The 14,899-nt window shown below is 42.3% G+C and overlaps 2 protein-coding genes across 2 annotated transcripts; one reads left to right on the forward strand and one right to left on the reverse strand.

Moving 5' to 3' along the window:
- The first annotated feature begins 906 nt into the window (after nucleotides 1-906).
- On the forward strand, nucleotides 907-2,251 carry LOC147965964 (uncharacterized). Its single transcript, XM_087527020.1, has 3 exons — nucleotides 907-969; nucleotides 1,073-1,219; nucleotides 1,727-2,251. Exons 1-3 carry the CDS (start codon nucleotides 907-909, stop codon nucleotides 2,249-2,251), a joined length of 735 nt encoding a protein of 244 aa, XP_087383146.1.
- Nucleotides 2,252-2,898: 647 nt separating this feature from the next.
- LOC147965965 (uncharacterized) lies at nucleotides 2,899-5,847 on the reverse strand. Its single transcript, XM_087530671.1, has 4 exons — nucleotides 5,453-5,847; nucleotides 5,174-5,402; nucleotides 3,326-4,120; nucleotides 2,899-3,246 (listed from the first exon to the last, which is right to left on the reverse strand). The coding sequence occupies exons 1-4, from the start codon at nucleotides 5,845-5,847 to the stop codon at nucleotides 2,899-2,901; spliced, it is 1,767 nt and encodes a 588-aa protein (XP_087386797.1).
- Nucleotides 5,848-14,899: the final 9,052 nt, after the last annotated feature.

Consider the following 14,899-nt stretch of genomic DNA (forward strand, 5'->3'; position numbering starts at 1 on the left):
TATGATCAAGACATGATATGATAAACGTTATTGTATGAGATGATCATGTTTTGTAAGATATCTGACAACCGGCAGGAGCCTTATGGTTGTCTCTTTATTGTATGAATTGCAAATGCCATGTAATTCCTTTACTTTATCACTATGCGTTAGCGATAGTTGTAGAAGCAATAGTTGGCGAGACGACCACGACGCTACATTGGAGATCAAGGTGTCAATCTGGTGACGATGGAGATCATGACGATGCTTTGGAGATGGAGATCAAAAGCATAAGATGATGATGGGCATATCATGCCACATATTTTGATTGCATGTGATGTTTATCTTTGATGCATCTTATTTTGCTTAGTATGGCAATAGCATTATAAGATGATCCCTTAACAAAACTAGTAGACTGCCCGTGCGTTGCCACGGGCATGTCAACTTTAACATGGATTGAAAAGATAGCCAATAACAAAAAATAATAATTAAAATCCACTTCACTTGCAATATATTTTGATAAAAAAATTGAAACATTGAACTATTTATTGTGCACTTCATTACAAATGTGAGTTATTTACCCAAAACCACTACACTTGGGACTAGGGTAACTGGTCAGTACCACATTTAAGCCATCTCACAAAAAACCACCAACTCTGGGACTAATCGGTACCGCGGAGCACTGACTGGTCGTTTTAGCCGCGGAAACAGCGAAACCGATAGGTCGGGCCCACCTGTCGGGACGATGTGGCGCAGGCTGACGGACGCCGTTAGACGGAGGGGGACGGCAGTTTCCGCGACCGTGTATTAGTGGGCCGTGTGGGTCGCTCGTCGGACCAGACCGCACCAGAGCACATCCGACCCCTATGTCTCGACCTCGACGACCGCCGCCGCCGCCACCGTCGTCTCGCCGCCGTCCGCCGGTCTGCCATGGTTTCCTGGAGCGAGGGGTCAAGCTCTTCTTCTTTGGACGACAAGTCAGTGACTAGCCAGGTACGTTCATTTGGGGATTCCAACATTTAGGGTTAGGGTTAGGGTTCTTGAGTTGGGGATTTCTTACCAAGTCACTGATTTCTTCAATCTCTTTGGTTTTAAGCTTCCTAGGACTATCCCATGCTATGAATGGAGTGGCATTGCTCATGAGCTCTCCTCTCGCTGTCTGCATCGCGAGCCTTGCCTCAGGCTAGTAGCATTTGAATCTACGGACACTGGCCGATGTTTTCTTGCTTGCGCTGAGGAGAAGGTATGTTGGTTAGTACTGTATTTAGTTAACCTTAGTTAGTTTTTGCTCCATTCAAATGCCAGAAGGAAATTTTGCTCTGCTTATTAGTGTGAACAATTGTCATTGCCCACATTTGGATTTAATTATGCTCTGACAGTAGTAAATTATGCTACGCCAGTGTAATTTTCTCCAAATAATTAAGTAGTGTACAACATTGTTAGTGCCAGTAGGAAATTATGCTATGGCAGTGTAATTTGCTCAAATAATTAAGTAGTGTACAACTAGTGTACAACATTGTTACTGCCAGCACTAAATTTTGTACTTACTAATGACAACATATATTTAGTTTATATGCTGTTAAAAGTGACAAAAATTTCTTATTGACAACACATATTAATTTGATAGGCTTTCTTAATTGTTTGTGCATTTAAATGAACACAATTTGATAGGCTTTCTTATTGACAACACATATTAATTTGATAGGCTCTCTTGTGTAGTATGATTGACAATATTTTTTCTGAATTATAGGCTGAACTAAAGTGCAACTATCTGGAGTGGATAGACCCTGAGTGGTCCGTGGCTATGCAGTTCTGCCTAACTGAATTGTGGGGCATGTATGACAAAGAAATCAATGACAGTGTGAGAGACAATGTTCAGCTTGGTGATCAGAATTACAAATTAGTTGGAGAAAAGAGGAAGATGGAAGAAGAGCTGAGATTATTCAAACTTGATTTTGCAAAAATGGTGGCTGACAAGGAGGATGCTATTACTGAGCTGGGCAATACTAGGTTGGCTCTCAATGATCTGAAAGAGGAGATGGAGAAGAAGAAGCTGGCAGACCATGGTTGCACAAACCTACATCAGTTACTCAGGGCAAAGGCAGAGAAGGAGAGGGACAAGCTTGTGGTAGAGAGAGACCAAGTGCTCACACAGAGAGAACAACTAAAGGAAGAGAAGAAAAAGCTAGAGTACATCATCTCTGATTTGCTGAAACAGAAGCATGGCTACAAGGACAAGATCAAGAAGTTGAAGGAGATCTGTGATGAATTTTAATTATGTAATGTGGCATTGTACTGGTGTAGTTGTGCTCTGTTGCACTCAATAATCAGCCCTACTAGAAGTGCACTGTACTGTTGTAATGGTTAAATTTGTACTGAATTATGCAGTTTATCTGCAAGTCTAGATTTTGAACTTATGGCATGAATTTGAACTTAATTTGTAGTGCTATCTCTTGTATCATATTGAGTACTCTATTATATTTACTTCACTCCAGGCGAAACTGGTGTGATAGTCAAATTATTGTGCACAGAAAAATTTGAAATACTAGTAACTTATCGCATGAGTATACCAGGAACTTTCTGGCATTATTATTATGCACATAATGTGATGATTAGGGAGTGCAAACAACATAGCAGTACAAACTAAATGTAGCAGTGCAAGCACATAATTATAGATAGGTACATGATGATTGAAGCAAGCCAACATAGCAGTACACAAGAATAATAGATAGTAGTTCCTCATAGCATAAAACCAAGATCCATACATAGGTTTAGCATAACATTACACAACAGTAGTTCATAGTGGCACACATAGGTTCAACACAGCATTACATAAGTTCAAATTTAGTGTTGGCATAGATAAAGTGCTCTAGTGCCTGATGGAGCACACATGCACTTGGATACATAGTCAAACAAGAACTCTCAGTAGTTCCCACTGGCATAGAAGTACCCCTCCATCCTTTTTCTCATGTATCTTGCCCTTTTCGGCCTATTTCCTGTTGGCTGGCTAGTTGAAGCTTCTGCAGTAGTTCTTGGAGGATTGAAGCTTCTTGCACCTGTTTTTGCACCTCTCCTTGCAGCAGCAGTAACAGCACCAGAAGGAGAAGAATTTTCAGCTCTAGTAGATGAACCAGCAGCTCTAGCAGATTTGCCCCTTGAAGCAGCAGCAGCAGATCCCCTTGAAGCAGATGTAGAGCTTGCACCCCTAGGAGTTGTTGTACCAGATGTTGAGCTTCCCCCTTGCTGCCATGCAGGGGCTGTCCCATTTTCCTGCAATTATTTTTGTTGGATAAATTTCAGTGATACTTAATGAGTGATGAGATAGAGAAGGAAGTCAAAAATAACATACCATGTGTTTGTTCTTCCTGATTTGCAGATCTGGCCTCAATGACTTTGCACAACTTATGTATTTGTGGCCCTGCAACTTGCAGTTACTACAAGTTATTGTAGCCATTCTTGATGTCTGCTTTGCTTGAGGAGGCTCAAACCTGCCTTTCTTCCTTTTCTCTTCTGCTGGTCCCTTCTTGTCTTCTTTGAACTGAGGTGGGTCAATGTCAGGAGTTGCAGTTTTCACCCAACAATCAGGACCAGGAACTAGGTAAATGATAGGCTTGTATGACTCCAAGTACATAGCCTTTTTGAAGAAAATATTTACATGGTCCTCTGGTAGTTGTTTGGACCTATAGATGGCAGAACAACCATGGTTGCAAGGAATTCTAGAGATGTCCCACTTCTTACAACCACATGTTTTCAGATTAGTGTCAACAGAGTAGGTCTTATCCCCACTACTCACTTGGAAAAGACCTGGTCCAGCTATCAATGATTTGCAGTCCCTTGCATATCTCTTGTTCATCTCTAACCTCTCAACATAAGTTGGTGCAATTTCCCATCTTGAAACTAGTCCACCCTCTCTCTTTTGCTGATACCTTACCAGAAGTTTGTCCTTGATCCCATTGATCATGGTGACAATTGGCTTGTTCCTTACATCAAGTATGTACTTATTAAAAACTTCACTTAAGTTATTGACAACCAGATCAGTTTTGCAGTTAGTATCCATTGCATGTCTTGACCAAGCTTTTGGAGGAATCCTTGACATCCACTCCCAAGCAGCCTTGCACTCAGCCTTCATGCTCTCCATTTCCAACTGAAAGTCATGTTCAGTGTAAGCATATGCAGATGCATCCATGCATTTCTTCAAGTCTTCTCCTCTCAATCATGCTCTCTGAAAGTTGGCATAAATGTGCCTCAAGCAGTACCTATGAGGGCAGTTGGGAAAGATTGATGTGACTGCATTCAACAGACCCTGCAAAGGATTTTGAATTTGTTAAAATGAAATAAATTATCGAAACAAATTTTAATTCAATTTAATTGTTGTAGTAATATTATATTGATTTAATATTACATTGATTTAATTCAATTTAATTGTTGTAGCTTGTCCTATGTTGGCCCATAAGGGTCACCCTAGGCTACGTTGACCGAAGTGGTGACAAGATGCGTTACCACTCGACACATGCCAACTAGGGTAGGTGGGAGGTTGGTTACGCTATGGTGGCCCATAAGGGTCACCCTAGGCTATCTTGACCGAAGTATCGACAAGATGCGTTACCACTCGACACATGCCAACTAGGGTAGGTGGGAGGTTGGTTGGGCTATGGTGGCCCATAAGGGTCACCCTAGGCTATCTTGACCGAAGTATCGACAAGATGCGTTACCACTCGACACATGCCAACTAGGGTAGGTGGGAGGTTGGTTGGGCTATGGTGGCCCATAAGGGTCACCCTAGGCTATCTTGACCGAAGTATCGACAAGATGCGTTACCACTCGACACATGCCAACTAGGGTAGGTGGGAGGTTGGTTGGGCTATGGTGGCCCATAAGGGTCACCCTAGGCTACCTTGACCGAAGTGTTGACAAGATGCGTTACCACTCGACACATGCCAACTAGGGTAGGTGGGAGGTTGGTTGGGCTATGGTGGCCCATAAGGGTCACCCTAGGCTATCTTGACCGAAGTATCGACAAGATGCGTTACCACTATACACATGCCAACTAGGGTAAGTTTTCAACAAATTAATGAACTAAATACACTAAATGCAGAACTAATTAGACTAAATACACTAAATGCATAACTAATTAAACAAATTACTGAACTAATTAGAGTACTAATTTAGGGACAAGTGACGATGTAGATAAACTCACCTTCTGTCTATCAGACATGAATGTGTACTTCCCAATTTTTCCCTCTTCAGTACCTCCTAGGGCATATTTGAGTTGAGTCAAAAACCATGACCAATTTGGTGTGTCTTCAACTCCAACCACTCCAAATGCTATGGGGTACATATTGTTGTTTGCATCCCTTCCAGTAGCAGCTAGTATTTGTGCCCCACTAGTTAACTTAATGAAACAACCATCTAGGCCTATGAATGGCCTGCATCCATTCAAAAATCCCTCAACACATGCATTCAAACAAAAAAAGACCATGAAACCTTGGTCCTGCAGTTGGGTTTTCTCCTGTGTTTTCCACTCACAGTACTGACAATGCATCTTGATCCAGGATTTGTAGCCTTCACAGTCTCCAAAAAATCTCTCAGCCTCTTGTATTGCCTCTTGTGATCTCCAGGCACAATCTCCTTTGCTTTCCTCTTTGCTCTCCATGCCATCATCTTGGGCACCTCAACACCAAACTGCCTCTTTACCTTGTCAACTATAGCAGGTACAGTAGTGTTGGGGTCTGATCTGATGGTTTCAAGCATTTTGTTGCCAAGCCACTTGGAGCTGATCCTTGTCTTCTCAGATTGGGTGGGACAGGTGTGCTCCAATACCATCTTCTTAATGCAGAAAGTGGGCTCATTACTAATCTTTGCTGCAACCATGTGGAACTGACAGCCCTCTCCATCACAACACACTATTACCCTATCACTGCAGTTTCTATGATATTTGTATCTTCTAAGTTGTTTCACATGCAAATTCACAAGAGCCTCTCTAAATTGGTACACATCTCTGAAACAAAGCCTAAGCTAGAATGGCTGCTTTGGATGCAGCCTGCCCTCATCATACCAGACCCTAGGTGGTCTTTTCTTAGCTCTACTCTTTCTACCAGAGGGGATTATAAAAGACATAGGTTCATTGCCATCATCATCAGCTTCAAAGCCTGTATCATCCTCTTCTGAAGATGGATACCAGTCCTCATTCATGCTTCTGTTAGCACTAGAGTGGGACCTACTAGTAGGCCCAGGCCTCTTTATCTTCTTCTGAACAGGCTCAGGAACTGCTATCTATTGACAGTCATCATCCTCTTCCTCCAAGTCTATGTCATATAAATCTTCAGGGTCTGTGTCTCCTTCACAGTGTGTACTGCTCATGTATTGAGCTCTCTTCTTCTTAATGTCAGCAATTGTGTCTTTCAGATCACTGTCCACTTTCCTCCTCTGTTCTTCTTCTCTAGCTACATTATCTTCTTCTTCATAGTCCATGGAATCTGAATCTGCATCTGAGAGGTCTTCATGAGCTACAAAGTCTTCATCAAATACTGAGTCATCATCTTCATCAGATGTGTCCTCATTTCCTGCATGCTCTTCCTCATCTGTATCAAACTGGAAATCTGCATAATTAACACTAACTTGAGTGTTAACCTGCTGCAATGCATTATTTTCCTCATCTGCATCTACCATCTCTGGCTCAATTGGGTGATCTTGTGTCCCAAGCAGTAACTGGCATGGTGGGGGAACTGATTTTATTGGCATATAGTTCACACTTTCTTGTGTACCAAGAAAATATGATGAGCCAACATGATCAGTGTTTGTTTTGTGCACAACACCTGACTCATTAACAGCAAATACAACTGGTGGGTCCACTGTTAAATCTTCAATTGTTTCATCTGGGTCCACTTCTTCATCTTCTGCACTTTTGTTAACGGGTGCTCTCTTTATATCTAATTTCCCCTCTTTAACATACAAACACAGTGTCTGACTGCTTTTAAACTGCTTTATCATCTCATCCACTTCAGTGTTGTTTCTGACGAAAGTAATCCCTTGCAGCCCTGTGCAATCCTTCCTCAAGTAGCAAATACTGTCATCACTTCCATATCCATTTCTGACCATCACATTAAGCAAACTGCCATAAGTGATGTCTCTCTCATACATCTTCACAAGGGCATTTTTTTGGCAGCATCTTTAGAAGGAAACTGAAAATATAATGACCATGGCTCCTCAGGCCTACAAAACACAAAACATATTAAAACATATTAATGACCATGACATTTTCCGTAACATTTTCAAGCCTACAGAACACAAATCAAATTCATGACCATGACATTTTGAGTGCCACAATAAAAACTATGACATATTCACATATAAAACAAAGTAACAACAATAAGATCTATGCCACAAGAGCCAACAAATGCAGAATAAACTATGATACATTTAGTAATTCAGAAAAAAACAAAGAAAAAACTTCATCTAGGCATAGGAGCTTCCTCCCCCAACGAAGCAGTATTGCTAGAAGTAACCCTAGGCATCCTAACTAATTGAGTACTCTAACTAAGCAGTATTGCTAGAACCCTAACCCTAGGTTTTTGCACTGAGATTTACCTGGGTGGAGATGGATGCCCGGGGGGTACTTCCTCCCCCAACGAATCAGCCGCCGCCGACACCTTCTCCATGTCCGCAACATCCTTCTCTGCCTCCTCCGCATGCTGCGATGGTGGCGGCAGGACAGCTTTTCCCCAATCCGCCGTCGAGTGCGAATCGCCATCGGGGTTGGGGCCCAACTTGCCAATGGGGTCGCATTGCGGGCGGCGGCCACCGGAAGAATGACCACCGCCGCCGGAGCCGCCGAGACCTTCTCCGCCATAGCCGCCGCCGGAGCTGGTCGCCATGAGCAGAGTGGGAGGAACACGCGGGAGGGAAACTGAATCGGGGATTGGAGGACGAAACGGCAGGGGCGTGACCTAATACACGGGCACGGAAACGGCCGTCCCCCTCCGTCTAACGGTGTCCGTCAACCCGCGCCACATCGACCCGACAGGTGGGCCCGACCTGTCGATTTCGCTGTTTCCGCGGCTAAAACGGCCAGTCAGTGCTCCGCGGTACCGATTAGTTCCAGAGTTGGTGGTTTTTTGTGACATGGCTTAAATGTGGTACTGACCGGTTACCCTAGCCCCAAGTGTGGTGGTTTTGGGTAAATAACTCTACAAATGTTAATAACACTTGAATGCCTTTATTATTTATGCTTAAGATTCGATCATCTCACGAAAGCATGTGTATTGTTATTATCCATTAATTAAAGACAAACGCATGGAGTACTGTGTTCCCTTTAAACAAATGTTCGAAGTTGTTACAACCAGAGAGAGAGAGAGAGTGGGGATGTGTCCTGACAGCACATCATGCCAGACCAGAACTTTTAACTCTCATTGTGTGGCAATATAAAATGTCTGGAAAAATATAGCTCTTTGAAATAATGCAAGGCAGCCCCAAGAAATAGAGGTTCTAAATTGCTAGGAGCTTAAATGCTTAATAATACAATCATGTTTCTCCACTTTGGCCAGTCCAATGTGGACTACTTAATTAATACCTACCATCATTCCAGATAACCTGCAAAACCAGAGGTAAAAGACTATACAAATAAAAATTTCAGTTGAGTTGAAAGGCTCAAACTAAAAGCCAACAAATATATGCAGGGTTATTTCATACTGCTATTTTATTCAGCACCAATAACCTCCTTGTCAGCATCATAATATATCATCCAAAATCATATTACCAATTTTGGGGCAACTTTATACTACTTACAAATATAAAGAATAATATTAACTAAAAAAACCATGAATTGTAATAGATGTGAAAAATACTTCTATGCTTCAAGGAAACATATGGTGTGAGTATCGTCTGAAAGCTTTTAGGAGAAATAAGGATAGAGAGTTGTTTTGTTCAACGAAACAGATTGGCTCTCCTTACACTGAGTCTAAGTTCATCATCATTCATCATTGTTACATGTATAAATCAGGATAAAACACAACGAATAAGAGTAATAAGGATAGAAAGTTGTTAACTTCATCACAATGTTCATTTGCTTATACATGAAGAAATAAGACAACATCTCCTGTGAAAACATTATTTTTATTGACAAACAAATTCCCTCCATTTGTTAAAAAGATGCCTATTTGGTTCACCTGGAAGGCAAAGGACAATTTCATAACAGGTCTATGGTACCTTGCTAGAAGGAAAAAGATAACGGGTATACTTGGCTCAAAATCAGAATGGATGATAGAATTACATAGAGCTGTTTGTCCTTTTCAAAGATACAATTTTTGTAAGGAACTGTGTTAATGAATTCGCACAAAAAATATATCATCTGATTTCGGTAATGTAATAGAGCACACTAAATCATATTTATGAATGCGTAGGAATCTGGACTCTTTAGAAGAAATGGACAGAGCAAATGAGCATGTTCCAATGCAGGTTCTATTGTACACATGTTTTTATACAAAATTTATTAGAAACACAGGAACAAAATATGTTTGAGTAGGCAACAAAATTTGTTTTAGAAGATGATGACTTCCTAATATTGAAGCACGTAACTGAACTCTACTGGTTTTTGGGAGTTGAAACGGAGGTACAAGACAAGAATGAAGAAATAGGTTTTATTTCTGTTACTCACAAACTACATGTACAACATTGAGAAGCTCCTTGTGAATCAAGCTTACAACAGTGAGCACTGAAAAATCATACCCTCTTCTTGCTAGCCGGTGGTGAGAACACCTTTGCAGCAATTAGTATTGAAATGTTCTCCTTGATAGGTTCATGAAGAATGCCAACAATGAAAATCCCATCCAGTATTTAGACCTAAAAATTTCACCATTGGTACCCATGGGATTAGTCAGTACTAAAAAGAATGGTAGATCTTGCAAGAAATTTCATATAACTCGATTGCTGGTTCTTTGGTGTCAAATTTTCAGCATATATGTGAATATTAAATCGACCTCACATACGTAAAGAAATTAGGAAAAACACGAAGGCTGTAGTGCGGCTCCCGTGTCCTTGACAGTTTCGGCACGCCTACCGCGTCCTCGCCGGTTGTGCCGCGACCCCCCCCCATCCTTGGTGGCGGCCACGGTGCCCACATCCACCTGCATCCACGTTTGGGCTGTACTGGAGCAGCCACACACTTGTACCCATCACTACTGTGTGTCATTGCAGATTAGAGAGAGAGATATTGTTCAGGATCTAGAGACGGCAGAAGATACCTGGGCTGCCAGCACTGATCCAAAAATCCCTAGGACCAAACCCCAGCAACAGGCCCTCTCATCCTCTTCAAGGCTGCCTACCGCCTCGTGCTACTCCTTTTCTCGCTTTTCTCCACCGGCGCTCACCTTCCCACTGGTGCCATCCGTCATGCCCTTTGTCTGACACCAAAAATAATTTGTTGTCAATAATATTGCCAATTAGGCATGAACAATCATTACAAACTCAAAATTCAATTACTCTAAGAACAAGCTCGATATCATATTACTTGATCTTTCGTAGAGAAAAACAAAATACTAAACCAAACTTTGCGAGAACAGTAGGAGGTTGGCCCAAATAGCTGCTCCATCATCATATGCATAATTTAAGATAATTAAATATTCAAATTCATCTGCATGGGCATCAAGCTTTATTATAAGGGTTCAGATTTATTTTAGGGTAGAGAGACTTTAGATGGTTTCTATTTCCCTAAATTCTAAGCCCAATGTGCCTCTATGTCCTTGTTTCTTACCTCCCCACTCACCGACCAGATCAAGAAGCAGCACCCCGATCATGATTCAAGTATTTTTTAGATGGTTCTGTACGGATCTTCAAATCTAATTTCCTACCATCCATATCTAAATGTTTCTTCTCAAAAATATTTTGACAAACTGTAGCCTTTTTGGTTGATGATTCATGGGATTTGTTTCTCTTTTCCGATCTTTCATTTGGGAAACATGTTTGCGTGTGTTAAAATAGAATGCTGCTCCAATACCCTATGTATAACCAGGAAAGTTAACAAAACATTTGTAAATAGTCACCACAAAAATATTGTAACATACTCCATTAGGATTGAGGAAACTAAAGTGTGCTCCTTGCCATAGCTCTTTGTAGGTGGAGTAGACTGTAAGTGTCGATGGTATTTACCAACAACGATGTTGCTGTAGAGCTCATCACCATTATCTGCAAAAGAAATGACAAATGTAAATTTGTTTTTGCGGGGAAAGGTAAATTGATGACTGAAACTATAAGCAACATGCATTAGACAGCTGAAGGCAAGAAAAGGAAGGTATTCGATCGGCTCACATGAACGCACCTTTGCTAAAAACCAGCAATAATTGAAGGCAAGAAAAGGAAGGTATTCAATCGGCTCACATGAATACACCTTCGCTAGAAACCAGCAAAAGGAAGGCAATGAATGAACCCTAATGCTTAAAGATCTTGTGCGTTACAAGTGAAGATATCCAAAAAAAGGAGATCTGCAGTTCATATCAATATGAAGAAAATATAATGCTACAGGAAAACAGTGGTCCCATAGGTGGTTTGCTGACCATGTACATAGATTGTCTAAAGTCATATTTCATATGAGCTTATCTATGAGTTTCGGGCAGTATATAAAATAATGAGATCAGCTGACCATCAGTATCCAGTATAAGTACTTCCCTTTTCCTAGAAAAGCTGGGGGAGGGGGAGTAGTTTTCTACCTGAGGCTTGGACTGGGTGCATATCTCATAGGCGACTCATTTTCCCTCGTCCCTCTTCAGATTAATATCGTCTTTTCCATACTTCAGATCTTCAATGAACCAACGATGTATGAGCAACCTGGCCAATCAAAAGATCGGCTATAGGATATCATTTTGATACTATCAGCCTATGTATGGAATGCGGTTTCAAGCTTTCAGGACATATCACTGGAAAGTTAATTATGAGAAGAAACAAACATAACATCGCCTCATTATACTTCCAGTAAGCCTTTCTCCTGATGCAATAATCTTAAACAAGAATGAAACTTTCCGAGGAACAAATGTTAATTTTAGGTCAAGAAAATAAGCTCGACAGTCCTGAACTCCAAATCATATGAAATTAGTGTGACTAAAAAATTAAACATGGCATGATTCACATAGAAATAAGCACTTGAACCAGTGGTAATTGTTGCCTGCTTTCCAACGAGGCAAAGTTATCATTTTTTTTCTTTCTCTGTATTATCATGGTACAAAAGACTAAGGAAATATAGCCGTTTTTTGTTCTCTACCTTCAATAGTTAATGCTCGTAAAATAAGACTTTACCTGGTTATTAGTCAGAAGCACATGCTTTCTCTGTGGGATATTGCACACTTGAACCATCAGGTATGTAAAAAAATCTCTCAATTGTAATGCCACTGATGCAAACGCCAAGACATAGGATACCATTGGTAGATTACAAAGGTACACCTCTACAAAGAGTACGAAAAAAATGAAGATTCATTAAATGTTCACCGCCAACAGAGAGAAACAGGACAACTCTAAAAGTTGAGAGAAGACCTCAAGGAGTCAATGTTTCACTGTTAGTCTACATCGTCACAACCTAAAGCAGAAACTACAAAATCGGTTATTAAGTCACCACTCAAATTGGTCCCAAAGATAAAGAGTATATTTCCAATGAGAATTGGGAGTATTTAACAAAAACTACCACAATTCATCCAATCGTGCCTACAAACTACCACTTTACAAATTTGTACCGAAAACTACCATTTTTTGATTAATTTTTGACTAAAAACTACAATGTCCGGAAAGTGCCCCAGTTTAAACCTGTTTATGACAAGTTGGGCCCACTCATAAGCGCTGACGTGGCAGAGTAGTCAACTCCGCTAGATTAACCATTATATTGACTGTTATGACATGTGGGACCAATATGTAAGCTCTATCTTCTTTCATGGAACTCCCCATCTACAGTCGGGTCCGCATCTACAGGCCAACGCCATTCTTTCTCTCTGCGGAGGCTTTGAGCGAGGGAAGGAGCGAGCTAGCAGCAGGACCATGTTCCGGACGCAGGTGGCGGTGGTGAGGGAGATAGGGACGGGGTGGCGGAGGGCTTTTTGAACGTCGGAGCGCCGGGATGGGCAGCGGGGGTAGCAAGCCGTCGAGCCTGGCGCCCATGACCCCGTTGCAGCCGGCGCCGGTGTTCGCGTCTACCAGGAAATGGATGGCGCTGCTGCAGGCCATCTCGGCGCCGTCCTCGCCCAGAACCAGCTCCAAATTCGCGCTCTTCCTTCGATTTAGCCAGAGGTGGAGAAGGAGGTCGCTGAGCGACGAGATGGCTACAGAGCGGGGGAGGAGGTTAGCCCCGTGCGCGTCGCTGGGGGCCGTGGAGGCGCGGGCCAGGAATAGCCACCACGCACGGGAAGCTCCTTCCATGACTGGGGTGGTTGGATGCCATCCGCGCTCACCACGGACGAGGCATGGTCACCATCCACCAGCTCGTGTGCGGCCGGTGCTGCTCACAACTGTGACTGCTTGCACCCGACCATGGCAGCTCGTGCTCCAGGACGAATACAACCTGCTCGAGGAAATGTCCCAAAGAAATCTGTTTCAGGGAGAAGAGGTTGATGATGACATGTGGGTCGCATACGTCATAACGCACAACTTACCGATCAATCTAACAGAGTTTGACTACTATGGCATGTCAGCGCTTACACGCGGGCCATCCTTGTCAGAAAGGCGTTTAGAAGAGGCGAATCATACATTTTTGAGATATGGTAGTTTTTAGTCAAAGATTAGTTGAAAAGTGGTAGTTTTTGGCACAAATTTGTAAAATGGTAGTTTGTAGGCACGATTGAACGAATTGTGGTAGTTTTTTGTTAAACACTCGAGAATTGGTGTAGTAAGTGGGCATCTTGCCACAACATACAAGCCATAGGAGTATATTTTAATGATCAAAGTGGTGTTTCCACCCTCCGATTTCCATTAAGGGAAACCATAAACGAGATACAAGAACCAGTTCACCGCAAGCCATAGGAGTATAATTGGATATCACAAATGTTAAAGCTAGAACTGAACATAGTATCCTGTTTTGCAACCAGTAAATTGACACATTTTCTGTTTTTGAAAGATTCCATGCAAAGCATCTCTATGAGCAAGAACTATCTTGTGGAACAGAATTTAATTAGTGACAGGGTTTACGCTCTTACCTATACACTTAATTTAAGCAAGCGAGCATTCAGACATGCCATTTGTTTCCGGAACAACACCATAACAATTCTTAACTTCCAAGAATGCAGTCTATACTGTATTTCTTTTGCAAAATAATTCCTTGTAGGGTACACATGTATTGCTAACATCTAACTACTACGTACAACCACATTGATGGCCGGGTTACAAAGCTCAAGAGAGAAAGAGGAGAAGTAAACCGAGAGATTTATCGAGCCGGCAGCGAAGCAGATGATAAGAGACTCGGAGAAGCAGCTTCAGTGACGAACGCATGTACGAGCTTAAGCAGGGTCAAGATGACATCTCTGTATCACCATATTAAAGCGTTATCAACAAATACAACATGTACTGTCAATGGAGATTGTTCAGAGAACACGTCCAGACATAAACTAAAACACACACATATTCAAGAGCCAACAAGGTTACACCGCCATCTATGCATTCAGCGGTCAGGGCGCACGTTGAGCGTTGGGTGCAGGACGAAGCGATGCGGGGGAGGGGGCAAGGGAGTGCTTACTCCTGGGATCAGGGCCTTGGGGGTGGAAGGAGACGCCGTCGTCCTTACCAAAGATCTTGTAGATGCCATCGATGAATGAGGTGTGAATATGTGTGAACGACCTGACCACCGCCAACATTCTTCGGATTGTTCCTGCAATGCCTTCTATGTGACGGCGGCCGCGATCCATACGGCGGAGGTGGCTGCGATCTGGAGAGACGGCTGCAGCCATCCCGATGGCGACGG

Source organism: Triticum urartu, chromosome 6A (genome assembly GCF_056163025.1).
Source record: "Triticum urartu cultivar PI428250 chromosome 6A, HENAU_Tu73, whole genome shotgun sequence".
NCBI lineage: Eukaryota > Viridiplantae > Streptophyta > Magnoliopsida > Poales > Poaceae > Triticum > Triticum urartu.

Coding starts and splice junctions, on each gene's coding strand:
- LOC147965964 (XM_087527020.1), top strand. CDS start 907: ATGGTTTCCTGGAGCGAGGGGTCAAGCTCTTCTTCTTTGGACGACAAG. Junction 970..1,072: donor ACAAGTCAGTGACTAGCCAG/GTACGTTCATTT, acceptor TTTGGTTTTAAG/CTTCCTAGGACTATCCCATG. Junction 1,220..1,726: donor TTGCTTGCGCTGAGGAGAAG/GTATGTTGGTTA, acceptor TCTGAATTATAG/GCTGAACTAAAGTGCAACTA.
- LOC147965965 (XM_087530671.1), bottom strand. CDS start 5,847: ATGGTTGCAGCAAAGATTAGTAATGAGCCCACTTTCTGCATTAAGAAG. Junction 5,403..5,452: donor TGCAGGACCAAGGTTTCATG/GTCTTTTTTTGT, acceptor GAATGGATGCAG/GCCATTCATAGGCCTAGATG. Junction 3,247..3,325: donor TCAGGAAGAACAAACACATG/GTATGTTATTTT, acceptor AAATAATTGCAG/GAAAATGGGACAGCCCCTGC.